The 19,107-nt window shown below is 44.9% G+C and overlaps 1 protein-coding gene across 1 annotated transcript; it reads right to left on the reverse strand.

Annotated features, from left to right (window-relative positions):
• Positions 1-803: 803 nt before the first annotated feature.
• Positions 804-3,877, reverse strand: SMIM22 (small integral membrane protein 22). The gene is made up of 4 exons (XM_063143183.1): positions 3,843-3,877; positions 2,136-2,298; positions 1,549-1,634; positions 804-923 (listed from the first exon to the last, which is right to left on the reverse strand). The coding sequence occupies exons 2-4, from the start codon at positions 2,260-2,262 to the stop codon at positions 876-878; spliced, it is 261 nt and encodes an 86-aa protein (XP_062999253.1). The 5' UTR covers positions 2,263-2,298; positions 3,843-3,877; the 3' UTR covers positions 804-875.
• Between the last annotated feature and the right edge of the window lie 15,230 nt (positions 3,878-19,107).

Genomic DNA, 19,107 nt, shown 5'->3' on the forward strand with positions numbered 1-19,107 from the left:
TTCTAACAGCTACTTCCTACATTGCAAGAATGAGCAAGTATACATCTACCTATTGTATTGTGTTCCCCATAATACACAAAAAGCAAATTCTCTCCCCCCACTCCCCCAGTGCATCTACTGATCATTCAAAGGCAACTTAAAGAAATTCTGATATTGCTGAGGTCCCATCACAACCATGTGACTTTATTCAATGCAAAATAGTAATTGTCTTTAAAAGAAACGAGGATAAAGATTCACAGTGATCAAGGCTACATTTTACATCAGAATGAAGAAATTTGTCACGGCTCCTTAAAGACTAACAAATCTTTTGGTGGCGTAAGCTTTTGTGGACAAGAACCCACTTCCTCAAATGTATGGAGTGTTCTCTGTTAGCAAATGTGTTCACGGGTACCGGCGTGGAGAGTTGTGGGCAGTTATAAGTGGAGCCAAAGAACAGTAGTACATCTCTGCCATTGCTATGCGGAGCCCAAATTTATACAAGATAAAACCACTGGCCTATTCCTAACAGTATTTGTGCAGATGTATACCTTTTCTGCCATTGTTCCAGTCTACCTTTGGTTCTTAAAAAAAAAACAGGCTTTTTTTAGAGCAATGATCCTGTCACCAGTGATTGGAAGCAGCAGCTGATAATAGGCTCATGGCCAGAATGGTTCAGCTGCTGCCCCTGAGCTTAATGCAAGCAGATGTGGGCTAATCACAAGTTCAGCATCTAAGTTTCCGGAGGCTCACCTGCCATACATCCTCCCAGGCCAGGTCCAATTTACAATTAATTCCCATGCAGCAGGAAGGAAAAACACCCAACCCCCCAAATAAAGCACACACACACACACACACACACGTTCTTCTGGTTGTTTAGGCGGTCTGTCACAGCAAGACTAAAGCTCCATGCCTTTGTTGTCAATGCCAACTTTCCTTCCGGGGACCTGTGTATGTGAAAGCAATGTTAAAAGTCTCAGGAGAGTGTGCAAATACGGCTGTTGAACAAACCTAAGGCAGAGGTGGGAAACGTGGCTCTATGGATCCTGGACTTATAATTCCTGCCATTCCTGTCCAGTGGCCATGCTGCCTGGGGCTGATGGGAGCTGGAGTCCAACATCATCTGGAAGGGCACAGGCAACTCCACAGTTTTGTAAAATACTATTCAAAAGCCATTGGATTAGACTATCCATTACATTCACTACTATCTCGCACTCTAGCAACCATTTTTTAAAAAAACTCCTACCCTGCACATTTCAGAATTTCATGCTAGTTTATTAAAAGTTGGATGAGCTCTTTGGCATAAAAATAAAATTAAGGAAAGGGTTGGCATAGTAACTTTTCACATGCAACAGGACTGGAAGCAGCCTACCCTTGGTATATAAATAAGACACATCTTTCTAAATAATTCCCTTGCAAAAAATATTTAACATACTTTGCCCATGGTTATGTAAATGGAGCCTACAGAGCTAAGTTGGGGATTTGAATCCAGGGGTGCATTCCACCAAGTGACCAGTTACGTCACCTTCCTCTAGGTTACCATGCTAGATCATGACCCCAGAAGACGTTTACCTTTTTGTACGATCCAGGGGAGTCACAATCGCAGCAGCAGCAAAAGCAGCGGATAAGCACAAGGAGGGCCATCAAAAGAACCACACCTGGAAGATAGAGCCAAACAGATGTGTCCGTTCCTGTGTTTACTGTCCATCAGAAATGGAGCTGACCCTTGTACTAGCAAGAGCATTCCTAGCCTATTTCAGACCACAGATTTTGGGAAATTATTAAGGGAAGAAAAACAAACATTGATTTCATTCCCATCTATCTTCTGTGGGATGCAAGAAGGCACATATGGGATTTCCTGGCGGTCTCCCCTCCTAGCACTGACCAAACATGGAAGTGCTTAGCTTCAGAAAGGTTGTTTTCAAACCACACAACTCTTTTAAGTATTTAGTTTCTTCTTAAGAGTTTTTTCCACTATGGGAGGGTGTCATCTGGATTTTCCATCTCCAATACCAAAACGTTTTGAGCCACATCTATCTGCCCACATTAGCGAATGGAGCATTTCAAGGTGTGGAGATAAGCATCATCGGCTGTTCAAGTCACGGGGACAAAAGCCAGTGAAAAAGTTGGCAACTCTATCACACCCTCCATTAACTTACCAATGAAAGTAAAGAAAATGGCAAACGCTGCAATGTCCCAGGGGGACTGGAACATCTCCTTGCTTTCTAGTCGGCTCAGAACATCATTGATCTGGTCCCTTAGCTCTTGGCCAAAGTCTTTGCTCATTTTCTTCTTGGTTTTCTTCCAAATGTTCTGTTATATCTGCAGAGAGACCAAAAGGAAGATGAGCTACAATTCATGGAATCAGAGCTAACCAAAGGCCAATTCTCACGTGCATCTGTGCCACACTAGAGTTTACTAGGGATGAGTGAATCCCTTCATACCTGGCTTATGTCATTTCACATGTAGTCACAAGTCCCTTGCACCCAATTTCTGCATCAGCCTGTAAACTTGAACCCAAAACATGCATGAATAAATTCACATTTATTTTCGTAGCCAACTCTCATTTTTGTACCCAAGTTTTGAACCCGGAACTGTATTGTGAAAATACAAAATTCTCCGCCATCTCTTCATATTTACTCAACCTCCTCAGCTGAATTTGTGTGGGTGTTTCCCTGTCAGGTGATAGTTTCAATTCAAAAGTTCCCATCTGTGAAGGCAGGAAGATGATGGAACCTGAGGTGATCGACGCAGTTCAGAAGTTCTTGTCTGATGCCTGGTTTTGCATGTACAAAACTACACTTCAGGGTTGTTTATTATGAATGGCTTGAATCTTAAGGTGCTCTTCCAACTGATAAGGGGGTGGGTGGGTTTCTGTGCAGCTCTTTCACATCATCTATCCATAACCCCCATACGGGGGGGGGGGGGAAGTATTTCCAATAAATGCTGCTTTTCTGAAATATGGGGCTCAAAGCAATGTTCATAAGAACACAAAAGAGCCCTGCTGGATCAGACTGAGGGTCTATCTAGTCCAGCGTTCTGTTCACACAGTGTCCAACCAGCTGTCAACCAGGGATGAACAAGCAGGACATAGTGCAACAGCACCCTCCCACCCACGTCTCCCAACAACTGATGCATACAAGCTTACTGCCTCGGATACTGGAGGTAGCACAGATCCATCAGGACTAGTAGCCCTTGACAGCCTTCTCCTCCAGGAATTTCTCCAACCCCCTTTTAAAGCCATCCAAACTGGCAGCCATCACTACATCTTGTGGTCGTGAGTTCCATAGATGAAGTATGCACTGTGTGAAGAAGTCCTTCCTTTGATCTGTCCTCAATCTCCCACCAATCAGCTTCATGGATGACCCTGGTCCAAGTGGGAGCAATGATGAGGATGAAGCGCAACAACAGTTGGTGACAATGAGAAGGTAGATTCACTGGTGTGGGTGGGTGCGATTGAGGGTGTCTTTCCCAAGGGCCCTCAAAACCAGGAGCCAGCAGTGATACATGCACACACAGTTCCTGACAAGCAGCAACAAAACCAGGTTTATCAAAGCCCTGGATCGAGCTAGGACTGCATTCCGTAAACCCAATGCCCTTTGAACGACAACTCCTAGCATTCCTGACCATTACCTATGCCAGCTCTGGGTAATGGGAATTGAAATCCAGAACACCTGCAGCTCGCAAGTCAGGGAAGGCTGAGCTAAGTGACGTGCCCCTTATTCTCGGGCTGAGTTCAGACGACACGCTAATCAACGGTTGTTTCCCATTCTGTTCCTATTACACACACGCCCACCCAGTTAGCGTGTCGTCCGAACTCAGCCTTAGTGTCTCTCCCCCAGCAACCTCCGTTCTATGTCCCTCACCTGGGTCCTGCAGCTTCCTAACAACCACAAACAGAGAGTGAGGTCCAGTTTGCTCGGAGAAATGAAAGGATGAGGAAGGTGCTTCCTCCCAAGGGTCCAGTACAGATGGGGAAAGTTCAGCTGCTTAGAAATTCCACAAGTAACAGAAACATAAAGTAACATGAATTAACAATCCCCCTCCCAACGATTTCTCGGTGGAAACGATTACCTGAAAGTACTTCCTCGTTTGATTTTGTTCCTGCTCTCTGGTGTGAACAGCTCCCAGCCTCCTTCACTTCCTTGTTCCTGTTAGTGACAAGTGCCCAAGGCAAGGGGTTGATTTACAACCACCTGAGTCCCAGCGAAGGGCAGGCAGGCAGGCAAGCAGGCACGCCCTCCTCTCCTGGACCAGGGATGGGCAGACTTCAGACTTGTTGGATCAACGATGTTTTTACTACAACCTCAAGATCCGGGCGCCAAGTATAAAAGGCAAACACTAAGAATTAAATAAACATCTGAATAATATTTAGAAATATGGACTGCTTAACTAAATATAAATGTATATATTTGAAATAAAAGGGTCAAATGCTTCTCCCTTTTCTTTCTTTCTTAATTTTACAAATTTTTATTGTGTATGGATATGTATTATTATTATTATTATTAATAATAATAATAATAATAATAATAATAATAATAATATTTATTAGTATCCCGCCTTTTGCCCAATACTGGGCCTCAAGGTGGCCTTACAAAATTTAAAACATATACATTTTAAACCTAGGAAAAGAAATGTACAACTTTTTTTTTTTAAAAAATGCAATATTAAAACATTAAAAGTTTTAAATACATGACAATTTTACAAGTCCTTAGCATAGAGGCCCAGATTATTCTCCAAAGTCCGGCCAGAACAAACAAGTTTTTGCCTGCTTCCGAAAGCACCTATGTTTTATGCCATGTTCTTCCTTTTTAAAACTTTTCTTCTTTTTCTCTGTTTTTTCTTCATTTGTGCCTTTCTTCCCCTTTCCTTGTTTGTTTTTCTTATATTTGCAACTTAAAAATTAAAAGAAAGGGGAGGAGGAGGAGGAGGAGGAAATGTACTTAGAATTAAAGAACAGGTTCCAGGGTTTTGTTTTCAGCTACCAAAACCCACTGTTGGTTACCCCAAACTTTCTTCATCACAAGAGCCTAAGTTAGGTGGGGAAAATCATTTTGTTCCTGCTTAGGGTGACCATATGGAAAGGAGGACAGAGCTCCTGTAGCTTTAACAGTTGAATAGAAAAGAGAATTTCAGCAGGTGCCATTGGTATGCATGCAGCACTTCATGAAATCCCCTCTTCATCACAACAGTTAAAGCTACAGGAGCCCTGCCCTCTTCAGCTAGAGTGACCAGATATAAAGAGGGCAGGACTCCTGCAGTTTTAACTGTTGTGATGAAGAGGGGATTTAGCCAGGTTCTCCATATATACAAATGACACCTGCTGAAATTCCCTTTTCTATGCAACTGTTAAAGCTACAGGAGCCCTGTCCTCCTTTCCATATGGTCACCCTATGCCTGCTATTGTAAAGCAGTTGGGAGTCAGAAACCCTTGCTGATGTCCCGCAAATCATCCAGAGATGAATCAGTAGACCCTGATGTGCCCTTTGCCCACTCTTGCCTAACCTAGGAAAGGGGGAAAAGCGACCACTGTGATATCCACTTTTAAAAAAGAGGAGGGACTTTAAAAGAGAACTAGCTGTTCCTGTTGCAAAACATTTCACAGCCGTGTGCATAAATAACTTATGATTTAGTAGCTTTGTTAATCAGCTGTTTTTCCTGCTCTTGAAATTTCACAACTTCATTTTAAATTTGTATTAAAACTATTGTGAACCGCCCAGAGAGCTCCAGCTATTGGGCGGTATAGAAATGAAATGAAATAAATAAATAAATAAATAAATAAATAAATAAATTAGACCTAGACTGGTACAGTAAGTGAGAAGTTAGTTTTGTTTTAAAAGCTTTTCCAAAATGAAAAACCAACCCAACCCCCCCCCCCCAAATTTGCTCAGATCCACAGTTTTAGGAGTTATAAATAACAGAAAAACACATTTTCCAATTATTTTGATGAAATGAGCCCCGAAAGTGATCTTCAGTCTATTTTGCCAAATCTGTGTTGTAAAAAAATATGTTAATCACCCAAGTAGAATTTGAGACATTGATTACTAAAGAAATTACGTTACATTTTAATATTATGTGGTGAAAGATTTCATAACAGAAGAGCATGTAGAGATATTAACAAGCTAAGTCAAGTATTCAGTGTCGGTTTTAGTAGTATTTATTTATCTCTCAACATCTTTGCCATTCTGCATCTTCATTTAGTGAATTATGGGCTTCAGCTGACCAGATACAAAATGGGGCAAAGCTCCTGCAGCTTTAGTCGTTGTGATGAAGAGGGAATTTCATCAGGCGCTGCATGCATAAAAATGACACCTGCTGAAATTCCCTTTTCTATACAACTGTTAAAGATACAGGAGCCCTGTCCTCTTTTTCCACATGGTCACCATAAATCTCACTACCCTACCCATCAGTGAGGTAAGCAAAGACAAAAAAAAAAAGATTTTGGAGGAAAGCATGTCATAAGGCCTGTCCGCAAATTGTCTTCAGGTTCAAGAAACCCCCCGGGACTGATGAACCCCCTGATGTAGATTAGGCAAAAGAGTAACAGGTCTTCTTAAGGTGAAAAAAGTCAGGTAAACATTTCTTCAAGTGTCCAGCAGATGGTGGCATCACATAATTTATCACACACACAGATTTGCTTTCCGCAATTTGGTCTTGGGGGATCTCAAAGTCAAACTTCCCTTTCGCTAGAGATAGACAATGGTTGGTTTTAGTTTTCCTTTACTTTTTCACAGAGCGAGGGGCAAACTACACATTACCCAACGATAAGAGTAGCTTATGATGCCATGAGTTTATGGGGGCATCTGTTTATCTGATGGCATGTGTAAGTCATCCAAGGTGCAGCAAGGATCTTTCGTTCTTGTGGTTTACGTAATGCACGGGTCAGTGACTCCTTCTGTGACCCACCCACCCTTTTCAAAAAAAAAAAAAAATTGGGGAGAATTTGCCATTCATTCATGTTCTCCAGTATTTCACAATTAGCGAGGACAGTTCTGATCACTTCCCCATGCAAAGGATATTGTAGAACTGGAAAAGGTGCAGAAATGGGCAACGAAAATGATCAAAGGGCTGGAGATGTCACTCCCTTAGCAGGGAAGGTTCTCTTTAGCTTTGAGAAAAGGTGAATAAGGAGGGACATGACAGGTGCATAAATTTATGCATGGGTGGAGAAAGTGGATAGGGCCAGTTTCTCTCCCTCTTGCATAATAGTATAACTCAGGGTCATCCCACCATGAAGCTGAATATTGGTGGAAGATTTCAGGGCAGTTAAAAAGGAAGGACGTCTTCACACAGCGCATAGTTTAGGGTGACCATATGGAAAGGAGGACAGAGCTCCTGTAGCTTTAACAGTTGAATAGAAAAAAGAATTTCAGCAGGTGTCATTGGTATGCATGCAGCACTTCATGAAATCCCCTCTTCATCACAACAGTTAAAGCTACAGGAGCCCTGCCCTCTTCAGCTAGAGTGACCAGATATAAAGAGGGCAGGACTCCTGCAGTTTTAACTGTTGTGATGAAGAGGGGATTTAGCCAGGTTCTCCATATATACAAATGACACCTGCTGAAATTTCCTTTTCTATGCAACTGTTAAAGCTACAGGAGCCCTGTCCTCCTTTCCATATGGTCACCCTAGCATAGTTAAACTATGGAATTCACTACCACAAGACGTAGTGATGACCAGTTTGAATGGTTTTAAAAAGGGCTTGCAAAGTATTGTCTTGTCCGTATGAATTGTTCTGTTCCATATTATTATTATTATTATTATTATTATTATTATTATTATTATTATTATTATTATTTATCCCACTTTCCCCCCAATACTAGGACTCAAGGCAGCTTTACAAAATTAAAACATATACAATTAAAACATATAAATAGAAATATACAAAAGTTAAAAAATATAACTTTTAAACATTTAAAATACAAACGACAATTTTTGAAAATCCATGTGTAGAGGGCTATCCTTTGCAATCCTACTGTTCACCCCCGATGGATTCACAGAGGAGCCAACAGTGTTTGTGATTAAAAATGACCAATTAAAGCCAATGCAAAACGAACAGCAGAACAGCCAGTGAAGGTCGCTGTCGTTTTAAAATCAAGTTAAGAACCGAGCCGGAGAGATGTGATGCAAGGCAGTGTGATGATGTTAGAGGAAAACATTTTCCTCTGTGCACTCTCTTTGCACTCTTCAGAATGCCCTGCCATCGTCCTCTTTTCCCCGCAGCACCAAAGCCCTTCTCCTTTAGCTCTCCGAAGCATCTCGGACATTTGTGCGGACAGAGCTGTACAGGTATTAATAGCCTATGAAACCACCCACTGGGTATGGCGTTTTTTTCCTGTTTTCTCTTCGCCACGGCTTACACCTCCAGCGTTGCTACTCCATGCTGTGGGGGGGTTCATTACAAGGTGTAAAAAAAAAAAAAAAAGTTTGGAAATTCAAGCCACAGTGCTCGAACACCATGTTTTATTTTTGGGAGAGACGTTCTGCAGTCCCCAGAATGAATGCAGTCCACGGAAAAGAATCTAGAGAAACGAGGCCGGCATCAATGGCAGGCCTGGTTGGGCACTTGTCAAGGAGCCATGCTCCAGTAGGGGCCCACCCACAAGAGCGCCCCCTGGAGTTCATCCTGCTAGTTCACCTGCCTCCCACTCTTGCTCAGACAATGCAGAGGGTGAGAAGGAGGAGAAAGGGGGTGCCACTGTGGCGTCCGCTTTCATGGACAAGAATCCACGTCATTCGATCCATGAAGTGTAATCCTCTGTTGGCAGATAGATAAACAGGGTGACCATGTGCCCTACTTTGCAGAGGACAGCCCTCTATTTGAAGGGCTTGCTTGTTGTTATAAAAGGATGCATTGACCAACTTTCAGGTCTATCATGGTGATCTAGTCCAAGTCTGGTTCAAAGGTAAAGTACCCCAAGAAGCTTGGAGAGCTAAAGGAATTGCCCATCAACCATCAGTACCTGGGCACCAGGTTGAAGAGCAGGCACACAGATCACGCAGTCACAAGCTTCCCCACTAAAAACAGAAGAAGAGCCATTCTGGACCAGACCAAGAGTCCTTCTAGTCCAGCATTCTGTTTACATAGTCGCCAACCAGTTGCCCATGGGAACCCATAAGCGGGGCATGAGTGCAACAGTACCCTACCACCCATTTTCCCCAACAACTGGTGTATATATAGGCATATTGCCTCCGATACTGGAGGTAGCACCTATTCATCAGGACAAGTAGCCATTGAGAACCTTCTCCAGGAATTTTTCCAACCTCCTTTGAAAGCCATCCAAATGGGCGGCCACCACCACATCTTGTGGAAGTGAATTCCACAGTTTAACTCTGCGCTGTGTGAAGAAGTCCTTCCTTTTATCTGTCCTGAATCTCCCACCAACCAGCTTCATGGGATGAGCCCACTGGGTCCTAGCGTTATGGGAGAAGAAGAAAAAATGTCTCCCTGTCCACATTCTCCACACCATGCATGATTTTGTACACATCTATCATGTTTTCCCTAACCTCTTTTTCCAAGCTAAACACTCCAAGCTGTTGGAATGTTCCCTCTTAGGGGAGATGCTCCAGCTTTGTCATCATTTTCATTGCCCCTTTCTGCACTTTTTCCAGCTCTAAAGTATCTTTTTTTGTACGTGTGGTAACTAGAGCTGAACACAGTATTCTAAGTGTGATGGCTCCGTAGATTTATATAAGTGCAGTATGATATTGACAGTTTTATTCTCAATTCCCTTCCTAATTATGTGTAACATGGAGTTTGCCCTTTTCCTTTTTAGAACAGGTCACCACTATCTCAAATCATTACACTTGAAGTTTTGCTCCAACTTGCATCATTTTATTCTTGTTTACATTGCACCCCATTTCCCACTTGGATGCCCATTCTCCCAGTTTGGAGAGATCTTTTTTGAAGCTCCTCCCTCACCATCCCTTTTTGTTTTAACCCACCCTAAATAATTTGGTGTCAACAGCACCAGGTTTCCTACCCCATGACAAGATCACATGGTAAAACTGTCCCTGGACTGTACCACTCAAAGACTGTCAGTAGGAGAATAGCGTGAAAAGTAGCTCACTGGGCCTGGAAGATCTCACTGCTCAAGGGAAAGGGGAGCATGAATGAATATTCTCAAGTTCTCCTTTGTTCTTCATTCCCAATTACTGAGCGATGCCGGTGCCACTGGTTCCTTTAATCATAGCTCACTCATACACATACCCCGTGATTGGTCTGGCTTCACAAATGGTTGAGCAAGAAGGGATTATTGCTTTTCCATTCCCAACAGGGGGCATCTGGCAGCATTACACACGGAGCTGTCACTTCCTGTTAATTCTAGCATAGCAACAGTCATTTCTCCGTGGTCCCAGGTGCTTCCAGTAAGGAAACGGTGTGGAATTCCAATCTCTAAGGATGTGTGTATCTGTATCTGCCACGACACAGACTCTGAACAACAGACCTTACCACTACCACCACTTCTTATGGGGCGACACAGGCTCTGAACACCAGACCCGGCCGAGGCTACTCCCTGCTCCAGCCAAGCACCACCGCTTGATTCGCCTGAGGCAAGGGATAAAACCCACCTTCCTCCAAACTATGTGGAGAAAGGGGTTTAAAATGGAGAAGGATTTTAATATATATAATAATGCGCTGTGAGTTATATCTGCTTAGGTGAATGATTGTCAGAGTGGGTGTTATATGTGTAAACTTAAGATGATAAATGCCAAACAAACACGTGGGCTTTTTGTGGTAGTTTAAAAACAAAACAATCAAAATTTATTTTTAAAAGTTCATAAGCTTTGTTTCAAATAACAACATTTGAAACCTTTCATCCAATCCTTTCACTCATTCACATTCACGCTTTCCTTTTTCTCACACAATCACTCTTGAACTTTCTTTATTATCAGTATTGATTGATATACATCCACTACGTGCACACCACACTCTAAAGACACCACTCACTACACTGACACTCAAATTTCCCAGAACTTAAGTACCATAAACACAGAGAGCACTACAGATTCTAAGAGGACCTAAAAAGTCTCCCTCAATCCCCTCTGTCCTTCCCTTATATATGACTCCTCCCCCCTCCCAAGACATTCTAACTCCGCCCACTTAGGCCAACATTCTAAAAACCACAGACTTACAAACTGCAGACATACATTTGGAATTGACTTGTGGGGTGTAATGCCACAGTATCCTTCTGGGACGACTCACTGAGCTGGGAGTGGGAGGTACTGCTCTGCAGTGGTTCCGCTCTTATTTGGCGGGTCGGATACAGAAGATGGTGCTTGGGGAACATTACTTGGCCCCGTGGACTCTCAAGTATGGGGTCCCGCAGGGGTCAGTTTTGTCCCCCATGTTGTTTAACATTTACGTGAAGCCGCTGGGTGCGGTCATCCGGAGCTTTGGAGTGTGCTGTCATGAGTATGCTGACGACACACAGCTCTATTTCTCCTTTTCATCTTCAGCAGGAGAGGCTGTGGGTGTGTTGAACCGGTGCCTGGCTGCGACAATGGACTGGATGAGGGTTAATAAACTGAGACTCAATCCAGACAAGACTGAGATGCTGTCAGTAGGTGATTCCACTGGCAGGATGGGGCATGTTCTACCGGTTCTGGATGGGATTGCACTCACCCTGAAGGAGCAGGTTCATAGCTTGGGGGTTCTTTTAGATCCATCATTGTCACTTGAGGCTCAGGTGACCTCAGTGGCACGGAGTGCCTTCTACAAACTCCGGTTGGTGGCCCAGCTACGCCTCTATCTGGACAGGGATATCCTGGCTTCAGTTGTCCATGCTCTGGTAACCTCCAAGTTAGATTACTGCAATGCACTCTACATAGGGCTGCCTTTGAAGACGGTTCGGAAGCTGCAGCTCGTGCAAAATGCAGTGGCCAGATTGATTTCGGGAACCAGAAGGTTTGACCATATAACACCTGCTCTGGTCCGCTTGCACTGGCTGCCTGTATGTTTCCGAGCCCAATTCAAGGTGCTGGTTTTGACCTATAAAGCCTTACACGGCTTGGGACCACAATACCTGACGGAACGCCTCTCCCGAGGTGAATAATATACCCGGTCACTACATTCAACATCTAAGGTCCTCCTCCGGGTGCCTACTCTGAGAGAGGCTCGGAGTGTGGCAACGAGGGACAGGGCCTTTTCGGTGGTGGCCCCCAGACTATGGAATGATCTCCCTGACGAGGCTCACCTGGCACCAACGCTGCTATCTTTCCGGCGCCAGGTTAAGACTTTCCTCTTTGCCCAGGCATATGGCGGCACATCTTAATCACCCACATGTTTAGTTTTTTAACAGTTTTTAATGCTTTATGTGTGTATGTTCTGTGTTTTAGAATTTTAAATTTTGTATACTTGTTTTTATCTCAATTTTAGAATGTCTGTAAACCGCCCAGAGAGCCCTGGCTATGGGAGCGGTATATAAGTGCAATAAATAAATAAATAAATAAATAAATAAATAACTTTATCAGTGTTCATGGCCCTCTTTCTCGGGATATAAATGCAATGATACATACATACATTGTGTTTGTGTATATATAGACAGTGAAAAAGATAGTGTGATGTTGTAATGAAAGTGTTGGATTGGGGCTGGGGAGACCCGAGTTCTTATCCCCTCTCGGCCCTGATGCTCCCTGGGTGACTTTGGGCCCATTACTGTTAGGGTTGTTGGGGAAAACTGCAATGGAATCAAATGAGTTCGGATTTCTATGTGTCTGTCCTCCGGATTCCACAGCAGACTGGCTTTACCCAGGTCGCATGGGTTCTGCAGACTAGAGGACTGGTTTCCCAAAATTTGCACAAATGTAGTGATAGAAGAATACATAAAATAAAATAAAAAAAAACCACTGGCCAAAAATGTTCATTTGCCACATGGGCTAAAGTGTGAAAAGGCACATTTGGGGGATCTGTGCATTGGTGGTGGGGAGTATTGTACATTTTCACAAATGTGAATTTACACAAAAGCGAATTTTCAGAAATTTGGGAACTTGGGAAAAAAAATTCCGATTCTGTCAATGAGCGGATGACAGAAAAGAGGAACGTGATATCCATGGCTACTAGCCCTGATGGTTGTGTGCTATCTCCAGTATTCGAGGCAGTAAGCCTACGTGCACCAGTTGCTGGGGAACATGGGTGGGAGGGTGCTGTTGCACCATGTCCTGCTTGGTCATCCCTGGTCAACAGCTGGTTGACCACTATGCGAACTGAGTGCTGAACTAGATGGACCCTTGGTCTGATCCAGCATCAGGGCACTTCTGATGTTCTTATGATAATACAAGAACAAATTTTATGTATTCTGTTCTTCCTAGTTTCTGACTCTCAGCCTAACCAGCCTCCCAGACTTGTAATCTGGGTAGCTGTCCTCACTTGCTCCGCTGCACCAATTGTGGAAGGACATGCAATACCCTTTTCTCTTTGGCAGAAATTAATTCAGAAGATTGTTTTGTTTTCAAGGGGTATTTCAGAGTGGTGGTAAATTAGCTGCTCCGTGCGGCTTGCAGCTCCGTGCGGCTTGCTACTCAAGGCTTCCACAGGCTGCATTTGGCTGGCAAATGAAGTGCTTTATTTTGGGGAGAGGGGGGAGAAATGGGGCACTTCGTACTTTTTCGCTGATGGATCACGGCGGGGGTAGAGAGGACTGTGCATTTATTCATGAGGACGGCTCTGATGGAAATGATAGCGAAGGAGATGGATGGGCCCTCGGAAAGGTGATAGACCCACGCTGGTTGTTCAATAGGCGGAACGCCAAGTAGGTAAATGGCATGATGTGGTTTAACAGATGCAAGCACCGGCTGGCGCAAGGAGACATGGGGAGATGATTTGGTTGGTGAAGGCTGACGAAAAATGGATTTGGATGTCATACTGCTTCAGGCCCAAAGCCCCAATAGCGGATTGACTGGGCATCTCTTGAGGGCCCACACCTTAGCAGGAGCCTACTGGCAAGGGCCACCACCACCCCGGCACTTTTCACAATTATTGTGAAAACTTATTTGTTCTCTTGCCTCTTGCTCTGGCCCGGACAACAGTGGTGATGAGAAGGAGGAGAAGCTGATGCCACTGTCTACTTGCTCACTGGCTCTCTGTCTGCCAACCAAGCAAGTGGTTTCCATGATGACAGTGAGGAGGAGAAGCAAGGGCAGCTGGTGGCAATGACCATGAGAAGGTAGACTCACTGAAGAAGAAGGACCATGGAGGGCATCTTGTCCAATGGCCCTCCAAAACCTCTAGTCTCGCTGGATGCTGGGGCACAGGTCTTCAAATCACTGTTTGATAGATCTGGAAGGGATCTTGTAGGCCATCTAGTCCACCAGACCATCAAGAGCCTGATCCCTGAGGGGAGATGGTTGCTGGACCATCCCTGTCAGGAGAAAAGGGTTCTGCCTCTGAGGCAGAGGCTGAGCAACCCTGGACCTCCGGGAGTGTCGTCGCCTCAATCTCCTGTGCGATGGAGTGGTCGCCTCCAGAAAGGTCTCCTCGGGAGAAAGTGACTCCTCAGGAGTAAGTCTCTGGAAAGGGAGGCTTGATTGCAGCAGCTGAGCTCTGGGTGGGGCCCAGCAGGCTTTGGGCTTAAAAGCCTTCACAGAAAATCCAGCCAGTGTTGGAACACCGTGGTCTATCCTGCCTTGTATCGTGAACCATGCCTGTGACTGATGCCCTGTTTCCTGACCTTTTGGGCTGCTTAACCACTCTGCTTCTGGACTGCATGAAGTACCCGATTGATTTACTGCGTTTGACCTCTTGCTGGTTATCCTGATCACTCCTACTTCCCATCTTGTTGGGAGGAGACCTTTGAAAGCCCTGCAGGGCTGCCCAGATGGTATGGTGGGGTGGGGGATACAGTTTGCCCTGGGACCCTGTATAGTGTGTGTGTGTGGGGGGGGGGGAACAACAAATGGTTTCTTTTCAGTTACATATATTTTGTGTGTGGTAGCCCCCCCCCTACAAAAAATCTGTTGCCCTGAAGCCCTTGTCTTCAGGGGATTTATAACTGATCCCCTCTTTTGTATCACTGGGCTATGTCACTTTCTCTCCGTTTGCCTGCCTCTGTCTCAGGTCTCTGGTGTTAATACCATGCTAAATGTCTGCCGTGTTTGCCCCCTGGTTGATAATACAGATTCATTTTGAGGAATAGAGCAGCTATTGCCCAATGCGAGGGTCACAGGTGGTGCCAGAAGAGTGTGTGTGTTTGTGTGAGTGTGTGGACTCGTACCCGAGACGAATAACTCACCCCTTTCCTGCCCACTCCTCCAGCTGGAGACTTGTAATCACTTGAAGAAAATGCACTTTTGACCTTCGAAGTACAATTGCTTCGTAAACCAGCGTGCGTTACTTGAAAATTAACTCGATCAAAAATGATAGGGATGATTTAAAAGAAAATATGTTCAGGGCAGGAGCATTTATGTGAACTACGCCACTGTTTTCTTTTTCAGAAATCTAACGTGTGGGTTAAAGCCTCCCCCCTTCCTCCAAAATGCCCCTTGTTCTCCCCCAATATTCTCTTTCTGTCTGGTGCCTCCACCAAGGAGGGTAACGGATGGACTGGGTTTTATTACACTGGAGCTTTATTGGTTGCGTTATTGTGTTCTGTTGCGTCTTGAAAGCTACCTTAGGGGCTCTTTTGTAAAATTGTGGGATGGTGGGGGGGAAACTACGAATAAATAAAATGAAGTAAAATGAAATTGCCAACCAACTAGAGAAAAAGACTTGCTTCCCCCCCTCCACCTTTAATCTCTGGGCTGGTTGTGTGTGTGTGTGTGTGTGGGTAAACCCCCCAAATCTGGCCTGATTATCAGAATGGGCAGAGGACGTAATATTGGGATAAAAATGCCTGTTTACCCTGTGAAACCTTTAGCTGTTGAGCTCTTGGGGGTCAACACTGTTTCACTCTGCTGTTATGCAAGACTTCAGAGTATTTACCTGTGGCATCCTTCCTCCAGAGCTGTCCCTCTTCCTGCTGAGCTGAGGGAGGCAGGGTGAGTGGGGTGCTGCAGGGCTGGCCCTATCATTAGGCAGAGGGAGGCAACTGCCTCAGGCGGCACTGATTTACCAGAGACAAGAACTCAGAAACAGAGACTGTCTCTGGAAAGCAGAGACAGGTGGAGGCATGTGTCACAAGAGTTCCTCTAACCACTAGGCTCAAACTCACTTGGGGCACAGTAGGTCATTTATTGGGCTGCAGCTTTCCCTGGCAGCTGGACAGCCATCTGTCAGGGATGCTTTAGGGTGGATTCCTGCATTGAGCAGGGGGTTGGACTCGATAGCCTTATAGGCCTCTTCCAACTCTACTCTCCTATGATTCTATGCAGGGCTGGTGCCAGACTATATTGCGCCCTAGGCAGGTGCGTTCTGAAGCCGCCGCCCACCCCGCTCGCTCACTCGCCTGCCCACCTGCTTGCTCGCTCACTGCTCCCCCCCGCCCGCTCGCCCGCCGCTCTCGTCCGCCGCTCCGGCTCCCCCCATCGCTCGTCCGCCGCTCCCTCACCGCTACGGCTCCCCCCTTGCTCGCCCACTCACTGCCCGCTCCCGGCTTTGAAGCCAGGACGCTGGGGTTGGGGGGCGGGGCAGAGGCTTTGAAGTGGCGTGCCCGGAAGTGGCTTCCTGGCGTGCCGTACTGAAGCCTCTGCCTCCAACCCCAGCATCCTGGCTTTGAAGGAGCCAGGACGCTGGGGTTGCGCGGAGGCTGGGGCGGGAGCTTTGGAACAGCACACCCGGAAGCCGCTCTAGGAGAGCAGCTTCTGGGTATACTGTTCGGCGCCCTCATTTGCTTGGCGCTCTAGGCGGCCGCCTGAGTTGCCTCTATGGCAGCACCGGGCCTGATTCTATGAAATCCAGCCATGAAAAGGAAGGTCACTGAAGCCATTGCAAACATCTGATGTGCTAATCAGCTTGTATTTTTATTCCTGCGGTGCAGAAGTCAAGAACGCCTTGACCTATTGGCAGCCTGATCGTGCAAGCTGGTACGGCCTGTGGCTTCATTACAGTTTGCTGCGAGGTGTTTTGTTTTTTAATGAGCCATTTCTGAATTTGGCCCAGGCTGGGGCTTTTCTTTGGCAGCGCGCCTCGAGCTACAGGTGCGAGGAGCTTCAGAATGAGGTTGCCAGCTGCCTCAGGGTTGGGATGCCTGCAGAGTTAACAGAGACCGCTTGGAAGAAAACTGGTGAGAAGCTGCGGGGCGGATGGGAGGAGGCTGGTTGAGGCGAGGCCAAGTTTCGGGAAGGTAAACACAAAGGTAAAAAGCTAATGAGTTGCCAGTTGCCTGCTGCACCTTGGCCAGCACAAGGAGGCTGAAATTACGAAAACGCGAAGCAAAGGGGCGGCAGCCAGGTTGCGAAACCCCTTCCAGATTGACGGCCGGATTTTGGTTTGGAGAAGCTGTCAGGGGCCACGTATGAGTGGGGGGGAGGAACTTAAGGCAAAAGGGTCAGGGATAAAAAACATCAAAAAAGATAACAGCATATTTTAACTTAAAAGTTCTTATTTTAGGGCTCTATCAGTCAAAAAAAAAAAAGCACCTTAAATTGAGCCCAGAACCATACTGGTAGCCAATCGAGTTTTTGTCAAACAGGTGCAATAAGTTAGCATTGGCTTGTCCCAGTTAAGAGACTGGCAGCAGCATTTGAAGGGATGGGAGCTTCTGGATGGTGTTCAAGGGCAGCCCCACCTAGAGTGAATTAACGGGTAGTCTAATCTGGCAGCAGGGTGGGCAGGCGCCTCACTTTATGGAGGATACACCACACCAAAGTTGATTAGTAAACAGTACAGAAGTAATACGCTTCTGTGCTGAAGTCAGAGTGAAATTGAAAATTGTTCTATGGAAAGGCAGGCATTAATGCACCCTTTTGGCAGAGTTCTGATAATTAGAAAGGCAAGAGAGGGGGAAGAAGTCTTTCCTAATGATTTTCTAAATGGCCATAATTAGGCTAACTGATGTTTGCTGAGATTGTGTTTTGTCTGTGCTGTGCTGTATCCTTTCTTGGACAATTATAGTAAGGGAGGCAGTGGTGGTGAAAATGTCAACAAAAGGAACCCAAAAGGCGACCACCGTAGAAACAAAATTAGGGTGACCATATGACCGGATTTGCCCGGATGTGTCCGGGATTTTTGTTGACAAATCCAGGAGGCGGAGGGGAAATCCGGAATCCCCCCCAAAGAGCAGCTCTAATGGGAATTAACAAAAATGCTTATAACTCCTTCATTTTTTAAGATAAAGAGATGAAACTTCACACCATGATAGGATTTAGGTAGAGCTTTAGCCACACCAATTTTGAAACAGATCTGTTCATCCACTGATTTTTTAGGATTTTTTTTAAAATTGAGGTTTTTAAATTATTATTTTTAAACTGTCATTTTTAAAGATAAAGAGCTGAAAGTTGGCACTATGATAGCTTTTAGGTAGAGCTTTAGCCATACCAAACTTGAAACAGATCTGTTCATCCATTGATTTTTAGGAATTTTTTAAAATTTGAGGATTAAATTTTTTTAAATATTATTTTTAAAGATAAAGAGATGAACCTTGGCACCATGATTGCACTTAACAAGGACTTTAGCTATGCCAAGTTTGAAACAGATCTGTCCATCCATTGAGTTTTAGGATTTTTTTTAAAGTTTGAGGTTTTAATTTTTTTTTTAAAAAATGTCATTTTTAAAAGATAAAGGGCTGAAAGTTGGCACCATGATAGCTCTTAAGGAGAGATTTAGCCATGGCAGGTTTGAATCAGATCTGTTCATCCATTGTTTTTTAAGGATTTTTTTAAATGTTCAAAGTTTTAAAATTATTGTGTTTTAAAACTGCTGGAGCCATATCCCTCAAACTCAGGTTGTCAAACCTCCTCTGTGGGGTTTTGCATATTGAGCAGTTTCAGCCCTTGGCATTAAGGGGATCTCCAGTCTTTAGGTAAACTGCCTCAACACCCACCCTAATGTTAGAGTAGAGAAACTTGTGACAATTATACACAAGCTTTTTTAAAAAATTGAAATTTAAAAAAGCCAGCCATCCGGCCGGCCAGTAGCAAACCCTGTTAACAACAGCAGCAGCTTGCAATGAGTGAAGATACAGTCAGAAAAGATATTTGAGTGAAGGGGAGACTGTATCACACAAAGCACAGCAAAAGCTTCAAAGTACAGCAAAC

This window comes from Elgaria multicarinata, chromosome 17 (assembly GCF_023053635.1).
Source record: "Elgaria multicarinata webbii isolate HBS135686 ecotype San Diego chromosome 17, rElgMul1.1.pri, whole genome shotgun sequence".
In the NCBI taxonomy this organism is placed as follows: Eukaryota; Metazoa; Chordata; class Lepidosauria; order Squamata; family Anguidae; genus Elgaria; species Elgaria multicarinata.

Coding starts and splice junctions, on each gene's coding strand:
- SMIM22 (XM_063143183.1), bottom strand. CDS start 2,262: ATGAGCAAAGACTTTGGCCAAGAGCTAAGGGACCAGATCAATGATGTT. Junction 1,635..2,135: donor CATTTTCTTTACTTTCATTG/GTAAGTTAATGG, acceptor TCTATCTTCCAG/GTGTGGTTCTTTTGATGGCC. Junction 924..1,548: donor CCCCTGGATCGTACAAAAAG/GTAAACGTCTTC, acceptor TCACATACACAG/GTCCCCGGAAGGAAAGTTGG.